Here is a 24,918-nt window from a genome sequence, read left to right as displayed (position 1 = left end):
TCCCTTCTCTTCTCTTTCCCCCCCCTCTCCCTTCTCTTCTCTTTCCCCCCCCCTCTCCCTTCTCTTCTCTTTCCCCCCCCCTCTCCCTTCTCTTCTCTTTCCCCCCCCCTCTCCCTTCTCTTCTCTTTCCCCCCCCCTCTCCCTTCTCTTCTCTTTCCCCCCCCCTCTCCCTTCTCTTCTCTTTCCCCCCCCCTCTCCCTTCTCTTTCTCTCCCCCCCCCCCCCTCTCCCTTCTCTTTCTCTCCCCCTCCCCCCTCCCCCTCCCCCTCCCCCTCCCCCTCCCGGATTTTGTGTTTGAGTCCTGAAGTGGAACAACCCATGACCTCCTGACTTGCAGGCGAGAGAGCAATGATCTGACCTTTTTGATTGACTCATTTTCCCACCACTTTTAATCCCTCGTCCTCAGTTTTCCCTGGAACACCATCCAGGAACAAAGCAGCCCATTTGATTGGCACCCCATCCACCACCCTCAACATTCACTCCCTCCACCACCAACGCACAGTGGCAACAGTGTGTACCATCTACAAGATGCACTGCAGCAACTCACCAAGGCTCCTTCGACAGCACTTTCCAAACCCACGACCTCTACCACCTAGAAGGATAAGGGCCTTCCTAACAGCACTGTTGGTGTACCTACACGCCAAGGACTGCAGTGGTTCAATAAGGTAGCTCACCTCCACCTTTTCAAGGGCAGTTAGGGACGGGCAGTTAATGGTTGCCTAACCAGCGACACCCACATCCCATGAATGAATAAAAAAAAAATGCATTGGAACATCACCACCTGCAAATTCCCCTCCAAACACACCATCCTGACTTGGAACTATATTGCCGTTCCTTCACTGTCACTGGATCAAAATCCTGGAACTCCCTGACAGCACTGTGAGGGGTACCTACTATTATAGATCTTCCAAATCTGATTGTGAAGACGATACTGAGATCAGGAAGCTTAGGTAGAGACTGTTTATTGCTTGCCACAGAGCTTCTGCACTCCTAACAACCCACAGCCAGTGCTGGCTGGCTCTTTATACATACACATTTGGATACAATTAACTAATTAACACCCAACACCTGCTCACCCTATTATCTTGAACTGCCAGGTATTTGTTATCCATTAACCGAACTTCAGAACCTTAACACCTACACCCCAAGGACTGCAGTGGTTCAAGAAGGCAGCTCATCACCACTTTCTCGAGGGCAATTAGGGATGGGCAATAAATGCTGGCCTGGCCAGGACTGCAGTGGTTCAAGAAGGCAGCTCATCACCACTTTCTCGAGGGCAATTAGGGATGGGCAATAAATGCTGGCCTGGCCAGCGATGCCCGTGTCCCGCAAAACGAATTTTAAAAATAGCCGTGTGTGCAGAACAAATCTTGCCCCGTACCTTTACGAGGCTGCTGCATGGGTGTGGGAACATTGCTCAGGGGTGTTGTCTTTTCAGGAGACATTAAACTTAGACCTTGTCTGCCTCCTCAGGCAAATGTAAAAGCTCGTATGACGCTGTTTGGAAGAAGAGCAGGGGAGTTGTCCCCAGTGCCTTGATCAATATTTATCCGCCTGCCAATGCAGCACACACTCCGAAGGATGTAGCACAGTTTGTAGTCGCTCACCTGTCAATCCATCAGTTCACACCCTTCCTTCCTCCCTGTCCCCCCCAAGGATGTCTTGAAGAGAAGTGCCAAATGACCCAGAGGGAATGTGATGCAATGCTACTACACTGTACACCAAATTTTGCAATTTCCAGGTCTATTCCTGTGTGGTCATTAACCCTCTATAGCAGCACGCCGTCTGTGCTTTTCCAATTCCGGCCTCTTGCACCCCGCCCCCATTTTAATCACTATTGATTAAATGGTGTCTTCAGCTGCCTAGGGCCAAAGCTCTGCAATTCCCTTCCTATATTACTGCTCCCTACCTCCCTCTGCTCCTTTTAAGATACTTCTTAAAACCTACCTCTTACGAACCTTCCGGTCACTGATCCTAATATCTCCTTATGTGTCTGTGTCAAATGTTGTTAACATTCCTATGACGCATTTTGGGATATTTCACCACGTTAAAGGCACTATATACGTACAGTTTGTCGTCGTTGTCCCCACCAGACCTGGGCAAAAATTACTGCGACCACCAAAACGATTGCTGCTTCAATACTGTCCCAGAAGAGCTTTCTCTCTCCTTCCCTGGCCCCCTCCTTCCTTTCCCTCAGTAGTTTCCTGAATTTGGGCTCTGGGAATACTCGAGTAATCGTCTGGCAAAGAAGCGTAACCGAGTTATAATGCCTTGAAGGATACTGTGATGTAGTAGTCAGTGCTCCAGCACTGAGTATGACATCACATTGAATAACTCTTGTACCTTTCCCACTAACCAGTATGACATGTTGTGAAATGTGTGTCAGAAAATTGCACTGAATGGTTGGTTGTTTTTTTAAAAAAAATCATCGTACTTGGTAGAATTTAGTAGAACCAGGAGTTTAGATAACTTCTGAAGACGTTGTTCCTTTCCACTTCATTTCAACAACTTTACAAGCTGTTTTTGTTTCAGGAGCCTGGCCCCTAAGCTGTGAAATTCCCTCCGTAAACATTTTCACCTCTCTACCGTGCCTCCTTTTAGGTGCATCGTAAAACCTCCCTCTATGACCCAAGCTTTTGCTTGCTTCCTCTAATAGCTGTTCGTGTAGTTTGGTCTCAAATCTTGTTTTGCTAACTGCTCATGTGACTTGCCTTGGGACATTTTCCTATGTTAAAGGTGCCATAGAAATGCAAGTTGTTGTTGATCAGTCATCATAAATTGGCTTGTACTTCAAGATGTGTAGAGGTCGTTTTTGTTTGTTTTTTTTGCTCCTTTCTTGCTGTCTTAATATCACTCATGGGCTTATCCACACTGTTCAGCCTACACAGGCTCTGCTCACTCTGGAATAGCTGATGGGAGGAATGCTTGACCACAGTGAATGAAGGTGGGCAACCTAGTCTATCAGCCTGAAAACAAATAGGAGTGGGCGGGATGGGTCACCTGACTTTCCACAATGTGCTCAGAACTGTAGTCTCATGCTAATTGTTGGGCCCTTCTAAAGTCTTTGGTTAGAAATTGAGGGACAGCCCCAGTGGTATTATATGCTCTGTGATGAGTCAGTTCTTCTCGAGAGAAGTAAGACTTTCCAACAAAACAACTTACCCTTGGCTGAATTTTGTAAAACTGATCGTCAACTTTGTTTTCAAAAAAATTGTTCCTGTATCAACATTTTTAAATTTGTGTGTGTGTATATAATTATGTGTAAAATCTATATTTTGTTGTATTCTCTTTTTAAAGCTGCTTTTATATTCTTGGTGTTACTGCCTTCTGTTGCTGGCATGCAGCTGGTGGGAAAAGCAAACTAAAGTTAATCGGATATGCGAAGGCTGTCAGTGGAAATGCTGTATAAAGACAGTTTCTGTCTATCCACGCTGCCTCTTCCTCCCTTCTCCACCATGCCACCATGAACTGCACCTGAGTGGGCCGACAGATTAAAAAAAAAAGCTTGCACTGGTACAACATCACATCTTCATGTCCCAAAGTGAAGTGCAATCAAATACAGGAGCCAGCTTGCAGACAGCAAGATCCTACAAACTACACGTGAATGCATGGTCAGTTGGTCTGTTCCTGGTGGTCTTGGTTGAGAATAACATTGACCAGGACACTGGTAGGACCATAGAAGTTTGCAGCACAGTACTCTGAGTCAAACCTGGGGCATTTTGAACAACACAACTAGATTCCACATTGCCTTTAACACTCAGCCATTGGGGAGCTGGGAGGTTACTCGCTTTTGTTCACGCATGAATGACTCTCGCTGTTGCTCTGCCTGTCCTAGGAGATTACAAAGCTTTGGGAGGGGAGCTGGGGAGAGAGTGTGTTCATTTAGGCTGCTCTAGCCATTGTGAGTGTGGGGCAGGATTGATAGACCAGCTGGTCCTTTCTTGCCCATCAATTTCATGTTTGTAAAATGCAATGTTTGTAAAATGCTTTGCATTTTACACATTACTTACAAAATTGAAAAGATTTAATTTTTAATTCTGGCCTTTGTGTCTATGCTCGCTCTTTGCCAAAGCAATCCAAAATTACTCCTCCTGCCCTGGTCTTTTTCCATAGTTCTGTATCTTCCTCCGCTTCAAATATTTATCTAATTTTTTTCCATCTTTAAAAGATGCAGTAATTTTTGCACCAACCACTTCTGGCAGCAATGGACTTGGTGCTTCTCCATAGAATCATGGAATGGTTATAGCACAGAAGGAGGCCATTTAGCCCATCGTGTCCATGCCAGCTCTCTGCAAGAACAACTCACTTCGTCCTACTCCCCTGCCTTTTCCCTGTATCCCTGCAGATTTTTTTTTGGAGTAATTATCTAATTCCCTTCTGAAGGCCTCAGTTGAATCTACCTCCACCACACACTCAGGCAGTGCATTCCAGATCCTAACCACTCGCTGAATGAACAAGTTTTTTTCTCATGTCGCCATTCCTTTATTTTTCCAAACAGCTTAAATTGTTGTCCTCCAGTTCTCAAGCCTTCTGCCAATGGGAACTGTTTCTCCTTAACTAACTGTGTCCAGACTCCCTATTGTGATTTTGAACACCTCTATCAAATCTTCTCTTAATCTTCTCCAAGGAGAACAGCTCCAGCCTCTCCAATCTATCCACGTTACTGAAGTTCCTCATCCCTGGAATCATTCTTTGTAAATCTTTTCTGCACTCTCTCAAATGCCTCCAAATACTTCTTGAAGTGTGCCACCCAGAAGTGGGCGCAATACTCCAGTTGAGGCCGAACCAGTGTTTCATACAGGTTTATCATATCTTCCTTGCTTTTGTACTCTATGCACCAATTTACAAAGCCTTGGATCCCGTATGCTTTATTAACGACTTTCTTAACCTGCCCTGCCACCTTCAATCATTTGTGCATATAGACCCCCAGGTCCCTCTGCTCCTGCACCCACTTGAGAATTGTACCCTTCATTTTCTATTGCCTGTCCTCATTCTTACTATCAAAATGACTCACCTCATAATTCTCTGCATTAAATTTCATCTGTCAGGTATCCACGCATTCCACCAGCCTGTCTACATCCTCTTGGAGTTTATTATCCTCCTCACAGTTCACAATACTGTATAATATCTCAGTGGCCACAGTGTATATGTATTTTCAGTATGAAATTTAGTATATTGAGATTGTTTCAAAAATTCAGGTATATTGTATAAGAGGCAGTGTTGCAGCATGGATAGAGTTATGTATTACATTAGACAGACTGTTGATCCTTCTCTCCGACGCAGTTGGTAAATTGTGACTTCCACTCTGACTTCTTTCAGCAGCTTCCGGTACATTTCATCAGAGCCCAGTGACTTCTTCACTTATGAGTTCTGCTAATTATTATCAGAACAAATTCTTTTTCTATTTATCGCTGACAATTGTTTTATGTCCTCCTCCGGTACACCTACATTCTCCCTTCCACTATCATTTGGAATAACTAACAGAAAATATTTGCTTAATGGCTCCATCATACCTTCATCCTCCTCTTTTCACCTGTCTGTTAACTACTTTTTAAATCTGTTCTAAAAGCCCTTCATATTTCTTCTTGTATGATCTGTAAATAAGCGCTCTCAGATTAAACAAGGGTAACTCCAAATGGATGAACCAATTTTTTTTTAAACGTGAAATAGAGGGGAAAAAATCACCACTGCAAGTCCTGCAGAGAGGAGGGAAGGGGTTCACTACAGAAATATGTAAAAACATGGGGGATAATCAGGGAAGACGAGAGACCTAGGAAAATACATAGCTGTTGAGGCAGAACATTAGTTTTAAAATAAAAATTCGTACTAAAATAATAGAGTAGTAGAGGAAAAATGAGAACCACAAAAGATCCAAATAGTCCAAAAAAAGATGTACTTGAAATGGAAAAGTTTTCAGGGCTATGGGGAAAAACAGTGGGGTCAAACTAAATGCATTTACGGGGAAGCTAGATAAACACAAGGACAAAGGGAGTGGAAGGATATGTTGCTGCTGCTTCTTCTTTGGCCTCCTTGTCTCGAGAGACAATGGGTAAACGCCTGGAGGTAGTCAGTGGTTTGTGAAGCAGCGCCTGGAGTGGCTATAAAGGCCAATTCTAAAGTGACAGACTCTTCCACAGGTGCTGCAGATAAAATTGTTTGTCAGGGCTGTTACACAGTTGGCTCTCCCCTTGCGCTTCTGTCTTTATTGCTGCCAACAGCTAAGTCTCTTCGACTCGCCACCCTTTATGGCTGTCCGCCAGCTCTGGCATTCACTGGCAACTGACTCCCATGACTTGTGATCAATGTCAGAGGACTTCATGTCGCGTTTGCAGACGTCTTTAAAGCAGAGACATGGATGGCTGGTGGGTCTGATACCAGTGACCAGCTCACTGTACAATGTGTCCTTGGAGATCCTGCCATCTTCCATGCGGCTCACATGACCAAGCCATCTCAAGCGCTGCTGGCTCAGTAGGGTGTATATGCTGGGGATGTTGGCTGCCTCGAGGACTTCTGCGTTGGAGATACGGTCCTGCCACCTGATGCCAAGGATTCTCCGGAGACAGCGAAGATGGAATGAATTGAGACGTCGCTCTTGGCTAATATATGTTATCCAGGCCTCGCTGCCTTAGAGCAAGGTACTGAGGACACAGGCTTGATGCACTCGGACTTTTGTGTTCCACGTCAGTGCGTCATTTTCCCACACTCTCTTGGCCAGTCTGGACATAGCAGCAGACGCCTTTCCTATGCATTTGTTGATTTCTGCATCGAGAGACAGGTTACAGGCGATAGTTGAGCCTAGGTAGGTGAACCTTTGAACCACTTCCGGAGCGTGGACGCTGATATTGATGGATGGAGCATTTCTGATGTCCTGTCCCATGATGTTCGTTTTCTTGAGGCTGATGGTTAGGCCAAATTCGTTGCAGGCAGCTGCAATCCTGTCGATGAGTCTCTGCAGACATTCTTCTGTGTGGGATGTTAATGCAGCATCGTCAGCAAAGAGGAGTTCCCTGATGAGGACTTACCGTACTTTGGTCTTCGCTCTTAGACGGGCAAGGTTGAACAATCTGCCATCTGATCTTGTGTGGAGGAAAATTCCTTCTTCTGAAGACTTGAACGCATGTGAGAGCAGCAGGGAGAAGAAGATCCCAAACAGTGTGGGTGCGAGAACACAGCCCTTTTTCATGCCACTTTGGTCAAACCGCACCTTTTAATACTATGTCCATTTCTGGTTGCCAAGAAACCGGTTCTGGACATAAAATGCAGAGAGAACTCAAAAATGATTGAGCATCAGAGGATTGAGTTAAGATTGGAGAAATGTGGGTCTTTCAACTACAGCTTGCAATGTATATACCACCCTTCAATTCAGAAAAATATCCCAAAGTGCTTCACAGAGGCATAATCAGACAAAAATGAGCACTGGGATAAGGAAGGAGTTAGGAGGAGGGGCCAAAAGCTTCGTCAAAGTGCTTGGTTTTAAGGATGGTGGGTGGAGAGGTGTTAAGGGAATTAATTCCAGAGCATGGGGCTGTCAGTGATGGAGTGAAGAGGGGGAGTGATGTACAAGAGGCCAGAGTTGAAAAAAGTAGCATTTGGGTGGGGTGTTTTACTAACGAGGGTGAAAGGAGATAGAGAGGGGCTGGACTGTAAAGGAATTTAAACACAAGGATGAGAATTTTAAGTTAGAGGCTTTGGGGGAGTGGGAGCCAATATAAGTTAGCAAAGACAAGGGCGCTGAGTGAGAAAGGACATGGGCAGGATAGGATATCAGCAGCTGAAGTTATGGAGCATGGGTGGCTGACCAAGCTAAGAAAGCGAGAACGCATTTATATAGTACCTTTTCACGACCAGTTGGAGGTGCATCTGTTGGATGAGATGTCGTCCCAGCCGTCTTTGGTGGATATTAAAGATCCCATGGCACTATTTTGAAGAGGAGTTATTCCTGGTGCCCTGGGTAGTATTTAACCCTCAACAACATCACTAAGAAACAGATTATCTGGTCATTATTTCTGGGAGCTTGCTGTGCGCAGATTGGCTGCAACATTTCTTAAATTGCAACAGTGACAACACTTCAGAAGTACTTTATTGGCTGTAAAGCATTTTGGGAGGTTATTAGGTCCTTTAAGTCACTACATGATTGCAAGTCTTTTTCTTCTTTTGCTTCTGGTATTTCCTTCTGGGGCTGTCCAGAAATGATGTACTCTGAGACAAACCTTCTAATGATTTCCTATATTATTGCGTTCCCTGTTTTGCAGCAGAACTTTCAGCTGCTTTGGCCTTTCCATCTTGGAGCCCCTTCCCCTAAACTTTCCCTTTTACGTTTTGCTTTTTCCCTTCGCGTCTTTTAAAATGTGTCCACTGCACCTACTTGTTTGACCTGGGTGGGGTGGGGGTGGAGAGTGTGCTTTGATGTACAAGTTGTTAAAATAGTTCAATGTTCACAGGGGGAAAATAATATAAAATGTTAGAGCTGTAGAACTAGGACGTGACTTCTCTGTCAGCTTAGAAGTTGGTCGCCCTATTACCCGAGGTTCTGTATTCCGGTCTTTATAAATAGACATTAATCCAAGTCTGCCTGCTCAGGTGAATGTAGAAGATCCCTTGCAAGAACTTGAAGAGAAGCAAATAGTTCTCTTGGTCCACAGCACCAAAATAAACAGATTAACAGGTCAGTCATCTATTTGCTACCTTTGGGATCATGCTGTGCACTTATTGGCAGCCATGTTTACCTATGTAACAATGGTGTCCACGCTTCAAAAAGTAATCCATTTATATGTGAAGGACTTTTAGACATCCTGAAGATGTGAAAAGTGCCATATAAATGCAAGTTTGTCCTTCCTTGTCAAAGGAGGTGATTTTGGAGTTCTGTTTGGCCTCGATGAGACTGCGTCTGGAGTGTTGCATTCCATTTTAATCTCTGCATTACTAAAAAAAAAATAGAACTACTGAAAACCATCCAGACAAGGATATTGAAACCGGTTCCTGAGAGCTGGTTTATGTAAAAAAGATTGTCTGCTTCACTGTCCAAAGAAAAGGAGGTTGAGGGGCATGTTAATAGGGTTTTACAACTTTCCAGGGTATGGAGAGATTCGATATGGAGAAGTTACTTTTATCAGGCACAGTGAATCGAGGACTGAGTTTAAAGTTAATGGCATCAGAGGAAAATCAAACGTAAGCAAATAGTAAGAGGGTGATAAGATTTTAGAACGGACTACGAGTGGAGGTAATGGGATATAAAACTTTGGGATTGCATGAATTCTGCTAGTAATTACAATACGGGGCTATCAGTCTAGGAACATTTCCTCCATAACAATAGTGGCAGGAATTCATTGGCTGTAAAGGCGGTGGCAGCAGAGTCTGTGAATATTTTTAAGGCAGAGGTTGATAGATTCTTGATAAGCAAGGGGGTGGAAGGTTATGGAGGGTAGGTGGAAATGTGGAGTAATCAGTTCAGCCATGAACTTATTGAATGGCGGAGCAGGCTCGAAGGGTCGAGTGGCCTACTCCTGTTCCTTGTTCGTATGTAAAGCGCTTCAGGACATCCTGAGATGGTGAAAGATTCTCCATAAATGCAGGTTCGTTCTTTTCCTGACAAGGTAAGGAACCTGATGGTGAAATCTAGAAGGGTAGCTGCTATTTTGAATCTTTTTTTCTTTTGGGCCTCCTTATCTCGAGAGACAATGGATACGCGCCTGGAGGTGGTCAGTGGTTTGTGAAGCAGCGCCTGGAGTGGCTATAAAGGCCAATTCTAGAGTGACCGGCTTTTCCACAGGTGCTGCAGAGAAATTTGTTTGTCGGGGCTGTTGCACAGTTGGCTCTCCCCTTGCGCCTCTGTCTTTTTTCCTGCCAACTACTAAGTCTCTTCGACTCGCCACATTTTAGCCCCGTCTTTATGGCTGCCCGCCAGCTCTGGCGAACGCTGGCAACTGACTCCCACGACTTGTGATCAATGTCACAGGATTTCATGTCGCGTTTGCAGACGTCTTTATAGCGGAGACATGGACGGCCGGTGGGTCTGATACCAGTGGCGAGCTCGCTGTACAATGTACAGGGATCCTGCCATCTTCCATGCGGCTCACATGACCAAGCCATCTCAAGCGCCGCTGACTCAGTAGTGTGTACAAGCTGGGGATGTTGGCCGCTTCGAGGACTTCTGTGTTGGAGATACGGTCCTGCCACCTGATGCCAAGTATTCTCCGGAGGCAGCGAAGATGGAATGAATTGAGACGTCGCTCTTGGTTGACATACGTTGTCCAGGCCAATTTAGAATCTAGACAAATAAAATGGCACTGGGCCCCAATCCAATACCACCAGGACAAATACCACTACAAGCTTGAAGGGGAACTTGCAGGTGGTGGTCCCATACGTCTGCTTTCCTTGTTCAAGGTGGTAGAGGACACGGGTTTGAAAGGTGCTGCCGAAGGAGGGTTGGTAAGTTGCTGCAGTGCATCTTGTAGATGGTACACACTGCTGCCACTGTGCATCGGTGGTGGAGGGGGTGAATGTTTGAGATGGTGGATGGGTGGTGGTGGCCCAATAAAACTAAAACCTTGTGTAGAATATTAAATATGCTGCTCATTAATGTGGCCGACAATGTCCTGCCATGCCCACTGGTCACTTAAGACTCCAAGCAAACTGGTGACCATGCTCATGGTCACCCAGGCACAAACAGTGACCTTCGAACTGCAGCAAGCAGTCAGAGCAACCCTCCCCTTCAAGCCCACACAACTTTGGACCTGTGGACAGCAGCTAGGAAGAATAGATGGTCTAATGGTTGTCATCTCTTGTTTTTGAGGTCCAATTTTTTTTTTTGGAGTGAGGGAAAGATCAACAGCACAACATGAGAAGGTGCCAAAGCATACAGTTGGTAACGGAAGAGTCAAAACTTTCAATTACTGGGTGCTGTGCAACTTTTATTTTGGATAATTTAGCTGGCCGATTCCTATCAACAGCGACCTACATTTTTTCTTTGGTCCTCATTACGCACAGCAAGACATCTTGAAGCATTTCAAGGGACATGGATAGTGATTGAACACCATGAAGGAGAGAAAAAGGGAAGAAGTTCAGCAGAGGGACAAAAGCATCTTCAAGGAGGAGGTTTGTGAAGGTAGTAGGGAAAGAAGAGAGTGGACGTGAATCTATGGTCAACTGCATTGTGTCAGTGCTTTGATGTCCAATATGCTGTATCATCAGGGGAAATTATTTTTAAACGAAAGGGAAACAGATGGGTTCTGATGAGTCCCACCCAAATCCTTCACCTTATCTTTCTCTTTCAGATGCTCATTGACTGCTGTGTATTACCAACAACTTCTGTTTTGTTTTTACCCACAATCCAATTTTTAAACCTCCTTTAAACTTATTGTTTCCAAGTACCATATAGGCGCCAGCTTGACTAAATTGGCAACCCTTTTGCCTCTTGAGTCAGAAGGTTGGGTGTTCAAGCCCCATTTCAGAGACTTGAGCACATCATCTTGTCTAACACTTCAGTGCTGAGGGACGCACTAAAGCTTGGGGCAGCCGTTGCAAAGGCTCGATGTGGAAAGACCGCTGTGTAAGGTCTTCCTGCCATAGCATAGAGAAGGGCTGGAACCTGTGTAAAACCCCTCTGGCTGTATGCAGCTAAAAATGCTTTTTGCCACATTATGCAATGTATATTCTATATCAAATGGAATGGCAATAGTTGTGAGGCACCTCGTTCTGTTTCGGATGAATCTTATCTCTATTGCACTTCCAAATATGTCCATTTAGATTTGTTTTGTAATTTTCTTTTTACAAATTTTCTGAATGAAGTATATTTTTGGAAAAAAAACCTCAGTGCTTTAGTGAGGGAGTGTTGCATTGTTGCTTCATTAGACTGAGGCACACTCTGCCTGATCAGGTTGAACCAGAGGCTCCAAAGAAGAAGTAAAGCAGGGAGTTCTCTTGTTGGCTTGGTCAACACTTCTCCCTCAACAGAACAAATTAACTGTTCCCCATTGCATTGCTGTTTGTCAGACCTTGCTGTGCAAACGTTGGCTACTACATTTCCCTATACTCTCTTTTATTTCCAAAATATACTTTATTCATAAAATTCTGTTTAAAAAATAAAAATACATTACAAAACAGTTCCAAAAAGCACCAAGTCAAACAAATCAAAGTGCAAAGGAGATCAGTTTTCTTCAATACAGGAGTGAGTTTCCTCATAACCCTTCCATTTCATTTTACATGCCATGTACATTTTACAGCAAACAAATATTTTCTGATTACAGTTTGAGGGGTTTTCCATGGATCCAGCCCCTCAGTTCACCTTCGTGGGGTGGTTGGGGTGGGGGGGGGCCCTTACACAGTGGTCTTTCCCCATTGAGCCTTTGCTGCGGCTGACCCAAGCTTTAGTGCGTCCCTCAGCACGTAGTCCTGGACCTTGAAATGTGTCAGTCTGCAACATTCGGTCGTGGACAACTCTTTGCGCTGGAAGTCCAGTAAGTTTCGGGCAGACCAAAGGGAGTCTTTCAGTGAATTGATAGTCCTCCAGCAGCAGTTGATGTTTATCTCAGTGTGCATCCCTGGGAACAGCCCATAGAGCACAGACTCCTGTGTTACAGATTTCCCTATACATAGGTGATTATACTTCAAAAGTAATTCATTGGCTGACAACACTTCAAGATATCCTGAGAACGTTAAAGGTTGAGCGCCATCCTTGTCATTGTTACCTCTAGATTTGACTCTTCTATTGCACTCCTGGCCAGCCTCCCACGTTTGACCCTCCTGAAACTTAAGGTTATCCAAAACTCTGCTGCCTGTGCCCACTCGTGCCAAGTTCCATTCACCCATTACCCCTGTGCTCGCTGACCTACTTTGGCTCTCGGTTAAGCAATGCCTAGATTTTTTAAACGAAAACCTCATTTTTGTTTCCAAATCCCTCCATGGCCTCACCCCACCCCTCAAATCTCCTTCAGCCCCACAACCCTCCGGGCGGGCACAGATTTAAAGTGATTGGCAAAAGCGTCATGAGGAAGAACTACTTCACGCAGCTAGTGGTTAGGATCTGGAATACACTGTGTGGTGGAGGAAGGTTCAATCGAGGCATTCAAAAGGGAATTAGACTGTTATCTGAACAGGAAGAATGTGCAGGGTTATGGGGAGAAGATGGGGCAATGGCAGTAGGTGAATTGCTCATTTGGAGAGCTGGTGCAGACACTGTGGGCCAAATGGCTGCTTTCTGCGCTGTAACAATTCTGTTGTTCTGTGATATCTGCACTCCTCTAATTCTGGCCTCTTGAGAATACCTGATTTTAATCGACCCACCATTGGTGGCTGTGCCTTCAGTTGCCTGGACCTTCATGTTCTGGAATTCCCTCGCTAAACCTCTCTACACCTCTCCCTCTCTCCTTCTTTAAGGCGCTCCTTAAAATCTACCTCTTTGACTAAGCTTTTGTCCATCTGCCCTATTATTTCCTTGTGGCTCGGTGTCAAATTTTGTTTGGTAACACTCCTGTGAAGTGCCCTGGGAAGTTTTATTAAGTTGAAAGTGCTATCTAAATAAAAGCTATTGTGTGTATACCATTGTAAGTGTTTATTGTATGTAGTACAGCAATAATATAACAATAATGGAGAGAATTCTATAATGAACAAAAACATTCTCACCTATGAAAATTAGTCATTACCAGTTTTAGTAACAAAGCTATGGGCTGATAATAGGTAATTACTGAAAAGATAAACATCCATTTTAAGAAAAGCTGCGTAGACCTTACACTTGGATTTTATAATTGACTAATGAAAGCTAGCATGTATTCATCATATTTCAAAAGTTTGCGAACTGTAAGAACCTGCATGAAAATGTGATTTGTGCACGATTATATGCAGTGCATGGGATGAAGGATTTACATTACAGGTACACATTTAAATTCAGGGAGGAAACTCTTTCTATACAAATGAAAGCATTTGCACTTTATAAAATTTGCACTTTATAAAATTTGGTTTCCGTAGGGATCCCTTTTTCACATTCAGTGTCAGGTGCCAAGTCACCAGCGATGTGCTGGGTTTCACAGCTGGAGCTCCAGTGTCCAGTTGCACAACACCTGCTGCGTAAGTTTAGTGCATTTTTCTAGGCTCAATTTGCCTGTTCAGGAGCAGGTCAAATCAGTTTGGGTAGAGTTTCGCTTTTGGCGCAATCGGCGAATTGTGCCCAAAATGCACTTAGAATTGTGCTCGTCAGGTTATGCTTCAGGTTCCTGCTATAATTCATTTGCATAATCACAAACTTAAAATCTTCCATCAACCAGTGCAATTGGGCAGCATAATAGAAGGTAATTGTTTCATTTTTTTTTCTCTTTTCAATAACTGTTTTCCTTACTGTATTTAAGAATGGGAACTTGATGCAGTTTTAGTAATACAATTGAAAATCGGTCAATCGCCCAAAAATTAAGTATTTTTAATAAGTGTCCAGTCCTCTACCTGTCAGTAACTCGTTTCAAAATCACTGACAATGACTTTGAAAAAGATCATATGGAACCATTTAATAGTTTTATCGCCGTACACTGGTCAAATTTTTAAAAATACATTTTTTGACGTAAAAAGCTTTTAAAGTGTGCCTGCGTGCCTAAAAATGAGCACAGCCTTCCTGAACCGGCACAATTGGCAGAGCATGCTATTTGGATCCGAGGAGGGCATGGCTGGTTTTTGCTGGTTGGTGCCTGATCCCCGCAAATTGAACCTTGAACCAATGTAAAAGATCGCGGAAAACAAACGCAAATGGTTTTAGGCATAACTCACTTGTGTTTAACATTTCGCCAATCGTTTGCACTGGGTCAACCGATTCCATCCAGATTTCATTGATATTACCAGTGGAAAATTTGTGCATTATTCACCTTTCCTATCCTGAGTGGCGTGAACAGGGCTGTGTTGTTGCACCCACACTTTTTGGGATTTTCTTCTTCCTGCTGCTTTCACATGCGTTCAAGTCTTCAGAAGAAGGAATTTTCCTCCACACAAGATCAGGGGACAGGTTGTTCAACCTTGCCCGTCTTGGAGCGAAGTCCAAAGTACGGAAAGTCCTCATCAGGGAACTCCTCTTTGCTGACTATGCTGCTTTAACATCTCACACTGTGAAGAGTACCTGCAGAGTCTCATCGACAGGTTTGCGGCTGCCTGCAATGAATTTGGCTTAATCATCAGCCTCAAGAAAACGAACATCATGGGGCAGGATGTCAGAAATGCTCCATCCATCAATATTGGCGACCACGCTCTGGAAGTGGTTCAAGAGTTCACCTACCTAGGCTCAACTATCACCAGTAACCTGTCTCTAGATGCAGAAATCAACAAGCGCATGGGAAAGGCTTCCACTGCTATGTCCAGACTGGCCAAGAGAGTGTGGGAAAATGGCGCACTGACACGGAACACAAAAGTCCGTGTGTATCAAGCCTGTGTCCTCAGTACCTTGCTCTATGGCAGCGAGGCCTGGACAACGTATGTCAGCCAAGAGCTTAATTTTTGGGTGATTGACCGATTTTCAATTGTGTTACTAAAACTGCATCAAGTTCCCATTCTTAAATACAGTAAGGAATACCGTTATTGAAAAAAAAATGAAACAATTACCTTCTATTATGCTGCCCAATTGCACTGGTTGATGGAAGATTTTAAGTTTGTGATTATGCAAATGAATTATAGCAGGAACCTGAAGCATAACCTGACGAGCACAATTCTAAGTGCATTTTGGGCACAATTCGCCGATTGCGCCAAAAGCGAAACTCTACCCAAACTGATTTTACCTGCTCCTGAACAGGCAAATTGAGCCTAGAAAAATGCATCTTCGCTGCCTCCAGAGAATACTTGGCATCAGGTGGCAGGACTATATCTCTAACACAGAAGTCCTCGAGGCAGCCAACATCCCCAGCTTATACGCACTACTGAGTCAGCGGCGCTTGAGATGGCTTGGCCATGTGAGCCGCATGGAAGATGGCAGGATCCCCAAAGACACATTGTACAGCGAGCTCGTCACTGGTATCCGACCCATCGGCCGTCCATGTCTCCGCTTTAAAGACGTCTGCAAACGCGACATGAAGTCCTGTGACATTGATCACAAGTCGTGGGAGTCAGTTGCCTGCGTTCGCCAGAGCTGGCGGGCAGCTATAAAGGCGGGGCTAAAGTGTGGCGAGTCAAAGAGACTTAGCAGTTGGCAGGAAAAAAGACAGAGGCGCAAGGGGAGAGCCAACTGTGTAACAGCCCCGACGACAAAATTTTCTGCAGCACCTGTGGAAGAGCCTGTCACTCTAGAATTGGCCTTTATAGCCACTCCAGGCGCTGCTCCACACACCACTGACCACCTCCAGGCGCTTACCCATTGTCTCTCGAGACGAGGAGGCCAAAGAAGATTCAAAGGGCAGGACAGTGCTTTCAGTGCCCTGGCCAATGTGCATCCTTCAGTCAACACCATTTCATTGCTTTTTGTATGACTTACTGTATGCAAATTGGCGACTGCGAACACCCTCAAAATAAGCGACTGTCAAGTAATTCATAGTCTATGACGTTCCTTGGGGCATCCCAAGAAGGTGAACGGTGCTATGTGAATGAAGCTTTGTTTGTCCTTTTACTGAAACCAGCAAGCTTAATCTGGCGAGACACTTTGGGCCTATACATCCAGGTGCAACTGAAAGGGTGGGAACCACACATCTGATGTCAGCTATACTGTAAAATAACTTCTAATTCCTCGATGAGAGGGAGGTAATTCTGTTCATGTATAAACATGGCATTATTTTTTAGTTTTAGTTTAGAGGTACAGCACTGAAACAGGCCCTTCGGCCCACCAAGTCTGTGCTGACCATCAACCACCCATTTATACTAATCCTACACTAATTCCATATTCCTACCACATCCACACCTGTCCCTATATTTCCCTACCCCTACCTATACTAGGGGCAATTTATAAGGGGCAATTAACCTATCAACCTGCAAGTCTTTTGGCTGTGGGAGAAAACCCACGCAGACACAGGGAGAACTTGCAAACTCCACACAGGCAGTACCCAGAATTGAACCCGGGTCGCTGGAGTTGTGAGGCTGCGGTGCTAACCACTGCGCCGCCTATATCTGCAGTATGTGCTTTTAAATTTATTAGAGGAGTGGTATGTCACATGTGGTACACTTAAATTAGCTTGTTGCTTGGTCTTTTCCACTCTTCGGGAGTTTCTTTTTGTAAAGAAGTATATTTTGTAATGAGTTAGGATAATGAGCCCCGATAGGAAACTTGTCACAAAGGCCTCCATCTTCCCCCACCAGTTTAGTTATAGTAACATAACTTGGTGATACTTGTCTACTTGTAGCACACTGCATGGCAACAATGTCAGGCTACAGATAGATGGTATTTTGAAGTTGCAATCCTCAAAGCACTTGAGCCAAAACTGGTGTCCTGTTGAGCAAAGAACTAGCTAGCATTGGTTTTTGCTGTTAAATTTAATCTTGAGTTTTGGTGCAGTTTTGGTCTCCTTATTTAAGGAAGGATGTAAATGCGTTGGAGGCGGTTCAGAGGAGGTTTACTAGATTGATACCTGGAATGAGCGGGTTGTCTTATTAGGAAAAGTTGGGCTTGTTTTCACGAGAGTTTAGAAGAGTGAGGGGAGACTTGACTGAAGTATAGAAGATCCTGAACGGTCTTGACAAGGTGGATGTGGAAAGGATGTTTTCTCTTCTGGAGGAGTCCAGAACTAGGGGGCACTGTTTTAAAATTAGGGTTTGCCCTTTTAGGATAGAGATGAAGAGAAATTTTTTCACTGAGGGTTGTGCGACTTTGGAACTCTCTGCCTCAGAAGGTGGTGGAGGCGGGGTCATTGAATATTCTTAGGCAGGGGGATCAAAGGTTATCGGGGGTAGTTGGGAGTGTGGAATTCGAGACACAAACAGATCAGCTATGATCTTGTTGAATGGTGGAGCAGGCTAGAGGGGCCGAATGGCCACCTTCTGCTCTTAATTCGTATGTTTGTAATGCACAGTAGAATTGTACCATTAAATGTGATCAAACAGGAGCAGCAGGTGCATGGGAACACCACCACCTCCAGCTTCCCCTCTGAGTCGCACACCATCCTGAGCTGGAAATATATTGCCGTTCCTTCGTTGTTGCTGGGTCAAAGTCCTGGAACTCCCTCCCTAACAGCATTGTGAGTGCACCTGCACCACATGCACTGCGACGGCTCAAGAGCAATTAGGGATGGGCAAAAAATAATTGTGGGGCTTACCAGTGACACCCACATCCCATGAATGAATTTTTAAAAATACAATGACCGGTCACACTTTGAATTGGCAGCCATTTTGATCCCTGTATCGCATTCCCCTACCCTGCCCTTTTTGGGAGTCACCCCATGCCTGCCCCAGAGAAGAGAACGAGGAAGCCCCACCATCAGTCTGTTGTAGTATGACTTGTTAGATGTGGTCCTTCTTTGACCAGCACCTCACAGCAACACAACGTGAGATTGGGAGTTCCCAATTTGTGAAGGATTGCAGACTCAAGTTTGCAATGCAGCAGCGTCTAGTTTCAATCTTGCTGCGTATTACCTGTTTTCTATGTATTGGTGTCAGGGCTACAGGAATGTGTTTTACCAGTGAAGACCCACAGCGTATGAACACCGTTCACTTAATTCAGGAGAAACATATTTATCCAAAAGAATGGTTAGAATGTGTAACTCGCCACCACAAGCAGTAATTGAGGTGAATAGCGTAGATGCATTTAACAGGAAGCACATGAGGGATGAAGGAATGGAAGGATATGTTGAGAAGGGAGAATGAAGTAGGATGGGAGGAGACGTGTGGAACGTAAACGTTTGCGTTAGTGAACTGACTGGCCCGTTTCTATGGTGCGAATTCTATGTAGTTCTCCGATCAGTAGGGTTGCACGCATTCAGTGTCAGAGCATCTTGAAAGGTGCAATCATTCTGTTGGATTTCTCTCAGGAATCTTGTTTTGTGTGTTCCCTTCCCTTCACCTTTCTCTCTAACTCTCCCTCCCTCCGTCCCTCCCTGAGTTAGGTCTACTTGCTTGTGTTTACATGCTGGCTGAAGCGCCTGCACCCGAATTTAAAAAAAAACACACAAGCAAGTCTTGAAATTTTTTCAGTATCACTAAATGCAGCTCTGCTCATCTCAGAGCAAGACGATGTAGAGTACGCTGTTTCTTCCCTTGAGAGGTTAGACACTGTGACCACAGGAACATCCCAACCAGCCTCTTCAGGATTGCAAAAGGAAAGGTTTGGCCATAACTCCTCTCCTGATCATCCTCCGGTTTCCCCTGTTGGAGGTTTTGGTGAATGGATGTTAAGGGAGGACAGAAGCAGCTTTATTGTCCCGTTGTTAAATAGACCCCTCGGATCAGCCGGGCCTCAGTGGGTAGCACTCTTGCCTCCGAGTCAGAAGGTTGTGGGTTCACACTTCAATGACTTGAGTACAAAAATCCAAGAAGTACTGAGGGAGTGCTGCACTGTCAGAGGTGTCATCTTCTGGATGAGACATTAAACCGAGGCTCCATCTGCTTGCCCAGGTGGATGTAAAACATTGCATGGCACTATATTGAGGAAGGGCAGGAGAGATACTCCTAGTGTCCTGGCTAATATTTATCCTTCAATCAACATCACTTTAAAAAAAAAAAAAAAGATTATCTGGTCATTATCACATTCCTGTTAGTGGGAGCTTGCTGTGCGCGTTGCCAGCGGAGGTGGTAGACGCGGGCACGATAGCGTCTTTTAAGATGTATCTGGACAGATACATGAATGGGCAGGAAGCAAAGAGATACAGACCCTAAGAAAATAGGCGACATGTTTAGATAGAGGATCTGGATCGGCGCAGGCTTGGAGGGCCGAAGGGCCTGTTCCTGTGCTGTAATGTTCTTTGTTCAAATTGGCTGCTGCATTTCCTATATCGCAACAGTGACTACACTTCAAAAAGTGCTTCATTGGCTGTAAAGCATTTGGAATGTGGTCATGAAAGGTAAGTCTTTCTTTCACATGTAAAGAAGTGCCACAGGGAGCAATGCCCCAGGAGGATGCAATACCTTGAGACGGGTATGTGTCTGGGGGGATGGAAAGTTGGCCGGGTGATGGCGGAACCTCTTGAAATGGGCATGTGCCCTCCAAAGGCCTTTTCTTTCTCATTCAGCAGGCACACCATGCTGGGCCGTAAATAATCATCATTTCACTGCAGCAATCCTGAACCGTGGAATGCTTCCCCAGAACTGCCTATGGAAGCAGGAGTAATAACCTCCATTTAAAAGTGACTTAGATAGGTTCTTGAAAAGGAAGAATATATAAGAATACAGGGAAAGGGCAAATGAAACAGAATTAGATTAGGCAGATAGCACTTGAAGAGTTAATATAGGCAAGGTGGGCCAAACGGCCTCCGATGCTGTAATTTTCTTGATTAACTGCAATCATCTGTGCATTTGGGGAGGAAGATTGAGAAGAGGTAAACTACATGGTACAATATTAAAAAGGATGTAGGAACTGGGAGCCCGAGGCGTTCAGACACACAAGCCTTCGAAGGTGGAAGGACAAGTTGATTATGCCCATGTGTTTTTTTTTTATATAAATGGCTTTGAGTACACAAGCAAGGAAGTTGTGCGAAATGTTTATTAATCACTGGTTAGTCCTCAGCTTCAGACATGTTTCAAATTCTGAGTTACCACACTTTAGGAAGGATGTTAAGATGTTGGCCTCCTTGCAGAGGAGATTGAAATGAAAAGGAAAGACTTGAACATAGGAAATGGGACCAGGAGTAGACTGTACAGCCCCTCGAGCCTTCTCCGCCGTTCAATATGATCATGGCTGATCTGCCTCAATTCTATTTTCCCGCCCACTCCCCATATTCCCTGATTCCTTGAGACCCCAGAAATCTGCCTGTCCCAGCCTTAAGTATATTCAACGATGAAGCATCCACAACCCTCTAGGGTAGAGAATTCAAAAGATTCACAACACTCTGAAGAAATTTCTCCTCATCTCAGTCCGAAATGATCAGCCCCTTATCCTGAGACTGTACCCGCATGTTCTAGATTTCCCCAGCCAGGGGAAATAACCTCCCAGTGTCTACCCAATCAAACCCCTTCAGAATTTTATATGTTTCAATGAGGTCACCTCTCATTCTTCTTAACTCCAGAGCGTATAAGCCCAATTTACTCAGCTTCTCATCCTAGGACAACCTTCTCATCTCAGCAACCAATCTAGTGAACCTTCGCTGTACTGTCTCCAAGACAGGTATATCCTTCCTTGGGTGTGGTGACCAAAACTGCGCACAGTACACCTCGAACAGTCTCACCAAATCCCTATACAATTGTAGCAAGACTTTGTTTATTCTTATACTCCAGTCCACTTGCAATAAAGTTCGACATACCATTTGCCTTCCTAATTGCTTGCTGAACATGCCTGCTAACTTTGTGTTCCTTGCATTTATATAGCATCTTTCAGGACATCCCGGGCACTTTATTTCCCGGGCACTTTATTTTATCAAATTTATACGAGGGACTTGAAAAGGTGGGATTGTTCTCCTTTAGAGCAGAGAAGGTTAAGGAGTCGCTGGATCAAAATCCTGGAACTCCTTTCCTAACAGCACTGTGGGCATGCCCGCACCACATGGACTGCAGCGGTGCAAGAAGACTGGTCACCACCGCCTTCTCGAGGGCAATTGGGGATGGGCAATAAATGCTGGCCTCGCCAGCGACGCCCACATCCCATGAAAGAATTAAAGAAAATACTTGAAAAGAAAAACTTGCAGGGCTGTGAGGAAAGAGTGGGTGAGTGCGACTAATTGGTTAGTTCTTTCAAAGAGCTGGCACAGACACAATGGGCCAAATGGTCTCCATCTGTGCTGTAAGATTCTACGATTGTATCCTTTCAGCTAAATGACTGCACTTGGAAGCTAACTCAATATCAGGCTGAATTTGTGCAGCTAAGTAAGTATATTTCGAGACCTATTTAATTTTAATATGAATAATCTGGACTAAGTGTTTTATTGAGGTGTGCACTCAATTACCCAAACTCAGCTTATATCCCAGGCAATATTAAATTATTTATCTGCCAGATGGACTAATTTCCTCACTGTGGGGGAAATGGCATTCAATTGTTCAACTTCTAACCTGAGATAAAAAGACTGTGATCATCCTAAGGTACTATGTCATTTGCAAGTCTACTGTTGCTGCACAGCACTTTTGAGCTTTCAAAATACAGACATTAGTGACCTAGTTTTATTATGTACTTTCTCAGCCACATCGCAGTAAGTAGTTTTGATGTCATTAATTATGATTTGTTACTTCCACCCCCTGCACCCCCCAAATGCAGGTGCTTGCATTCTACCTCCTCTCTGTACATTGCATATCACTGCCTTTTGCTTTACCCCTTATACCGCCCACTTTGTTGGGCTTGATGCCAACTAAATGCCAGTGGTTCTGACACAAACGTAAGAAAGAACTTGTATCGCGCCTTTCACGCCCTCAGAACGATCCAAAGTGCTTTACACCAAATGAAGTACTTTTTGCAGTATAGTCACTGTTGTAATGTAGGAATCATGACAACCGATTTGCACAAAGCAAGCTCCCACAAACAGCAATGTGAGAATAACCAGGTAATCTATTTTGGTGGTGTTGGTTGAGGGATAAATATTGCCCTGAGCTCTCCTGCTGTTCTTCGTAATAACACCATGTGATCTTTTACGTCCACCTGAGAGAGCAGACGGAGCCGTCCATTTAAAGTCTCATCCGAAAGATGGCACCTGGACAATGCCGCACTCCCTCAATTACTGCACTTGGACTATCAACCTGGATTTTTTACTCTAGTCTCAACAAAGGATTGTGAATCTTTGGAATTTTCTACCCCAGAGGATTGTGGATGCTCATCATTGAATACATTTAAGGCTGGGATAGATAGATTTTTGGTCTCGCAGGGAATCTAGGGATATGGGGAGTGGACAGGAAAGTGGAATTGAAGCCCAAGATCAGCCATGATCATATTGAGTGGTGGAGCAGGCTCGATGGGTCATATGGTCTACTCCTGCTCCTATTTCTTTGTGTTTTTGTGGAATGGAATTTGAACCCTGAACCTTCAAGCTCCAAAGCGAGAACGTGACCAAGTGCGCTACGGTTGACCATCCACGGATACAAAACATAGATAGCTATGCAAACAAGGTAACTCAATTGCACCAGAAACTGACGTGCCTCATCATCTTTGTGTCACTAGTCAACTGCTGCCATACTCCGTTTTGGACATGAGACGATTAGGAAATGCTGGATCTCAACATGAGCAGTTCTAAAAGAGCAGCAAGTGTAATGATCAACATGAATAAAATTCTATTATTTCAGTACACCACCAACCTGGGGGGTGATTCTCTTACATATTTTATTCCCTAGGCATCGCATATTTGTAGTGTCTGGGATCTTGCTGTGCTGCAGATTGACTGCTGCAGATTGACTGCTGCATTCGCCTGTACAAATGAGCACGTAACGAAGTAATTCACAACACAGTTATTTTATTGCTTCTTAGGATGTAGGCGATGACAGCAAAGCAGCATTCGTTGCCCTTGTGTTATTGAGTCAGCTACATAGTGGATTCACATGATTGCCAATTAGCAGTGCCAAGTTCTTTTCCCTGAACTGCATCAGTGTGCCAGTTTGATTTTTGGCAACCTTTTGGTTTTTGATATGGAGCCAGCACACGAGTTACACAACTTGCCGTGGTGACTTGGCTGCTGGTCGAAGTGCTATAATTACCAAGCTACAATAGGCACCGACACAATGCAAGCGCATGCTCTCCTTTCTATTTTGCCTTGAGGAAAGAGGGACAGGATTACGCAGTTTATCGACGTAACAAAGTTGTATTGGTACAGCGCTGCATGTTGGATCCGTTATTCTGCGTGACTGCAATGTGAAAAGAGGAAGAATGTAATAGTTGTGCTTAACTCTCAGAATGGTGGTTGTGAGATTCTGTAAAATGGATCTGAGATGAGCAGGTTAGTTTAAATTTAATGCTGAGTTTGAGGAACCGTCTGATACTCTGGTGTACAGCTCATGAGTATGATTCTCATGGGTCTTTTCTGATGTTCAGGTGATTCTCAGGCTAAAGCAGCACAAGATTGTACAAATCTATAATTAGCAGTTTCCCTGGTTTTAATTAACATGGTCGGTTTAGTTTCCTTGACATAGGTAACTGAATCATCCTAGCAAAGGCACTGCTTTGACAGATTCCCAATTAACTGTATTGTTCAGCATGTTGATGTCATTGTTCAAAATATTGCTCTCGATTTGAACATGTCAGGAAAACATTGATTCAGATAGATTGCCGATCAACAATTCAGTACAGACCAATTTGTGGTGGATTATTAAAAGTTTATTAAACATTAATTGTTCATAGTTTGATGAATTTAGTAAAACCATTTTATGGAATCTAGCTAACTATGGAATTTAGTTCATTCTAAGGAAAACTTGCATTTATATAGTGCCTTACATCGCCTCTGGATGTCCCAAGGAACTGCACAGCCAAAGAATTTTTGTGTTCACTGTTGTGGTATAGGCAACTGCAGCAGCCGATTTGAACCCAGCAAGATCCGATGTACAGCAATGATATTGCTAGTACGAGCATTGATGTCTTGCACAAAGCAGATTAAATCAGCTTCTATCACAGGAAGTCACTTTTCTATCACTTTTGCTACTGTGTCATTGAAGTGCTCCTATTGAAAAGCAGCAGACTTCCTTTTCACTGAACTCAAGTCACCACCTTCCATAAGCCATTCACATTAGCCCCATCTTATATCTTCAAAGTTTCAGTATAAATTGTTGAAAGGAAATTCTACATTTTGGAGGACTTCAATGCGAAATTTCAGTTACTTTTAAAAGCATGAAGCAAAATACTGCGAATGCTGGAAATCTAAAACAAAAACAGAAAGTGCTGGAAATACTCAGCAGGTCTGGTAGCAACTGTGGAGAGAGA

General features: G+C 44.2%; 1 protein-coding gene across 3 annotated transcripts in view; it reads left to right on the top strand.

The window, feature by feature from the left end:
- Positions 1-24,918, top strand: part of hic2 (hypermethylated in cancer 2) — an 83,385-nt gene that overhangs the window by 37,140 nt on the left and 21,327 nt on the right. Inside the window, exon 1 of one of the 3 annotated variants that reach the window (XM_068054683.1) lies at positions 23,855-23,941. The exons of the other annotated variants lie outside the window; for them this stretch is intronic. Within the exon in view, the coding sequence (XP_067910784.1) occupies positions 23,934-23,941 (8 nt within the window). The 5' untranslated portion in view covers positions 23,855-23,933. Of the gene's footprint in view, positions 1-23,854; positions 23,942-24,918 lie in introns of those variants that run through there. 3 annotated transcript variants of the gene reach the window in all.

This window comes from Heterodontus francisci, chromosome 23 (assembly GCF_036365525.1).
Source record: "Heterodontus francisci isolate sHetFra1 chromosome 23, sHetFra1.hap1, whole genome shotgun sequence".
NCBI lineage: Eukaryota > Metazoa > Chordata > Chondrichthyes > Heterodontiformes > Heterodontidae > Heterodontus > Heterodontus francisci.
Note: the sequence above shows the minus strand (reverse complement) of the source record. Positions and strands in the feature narration are given on the sequence as shown.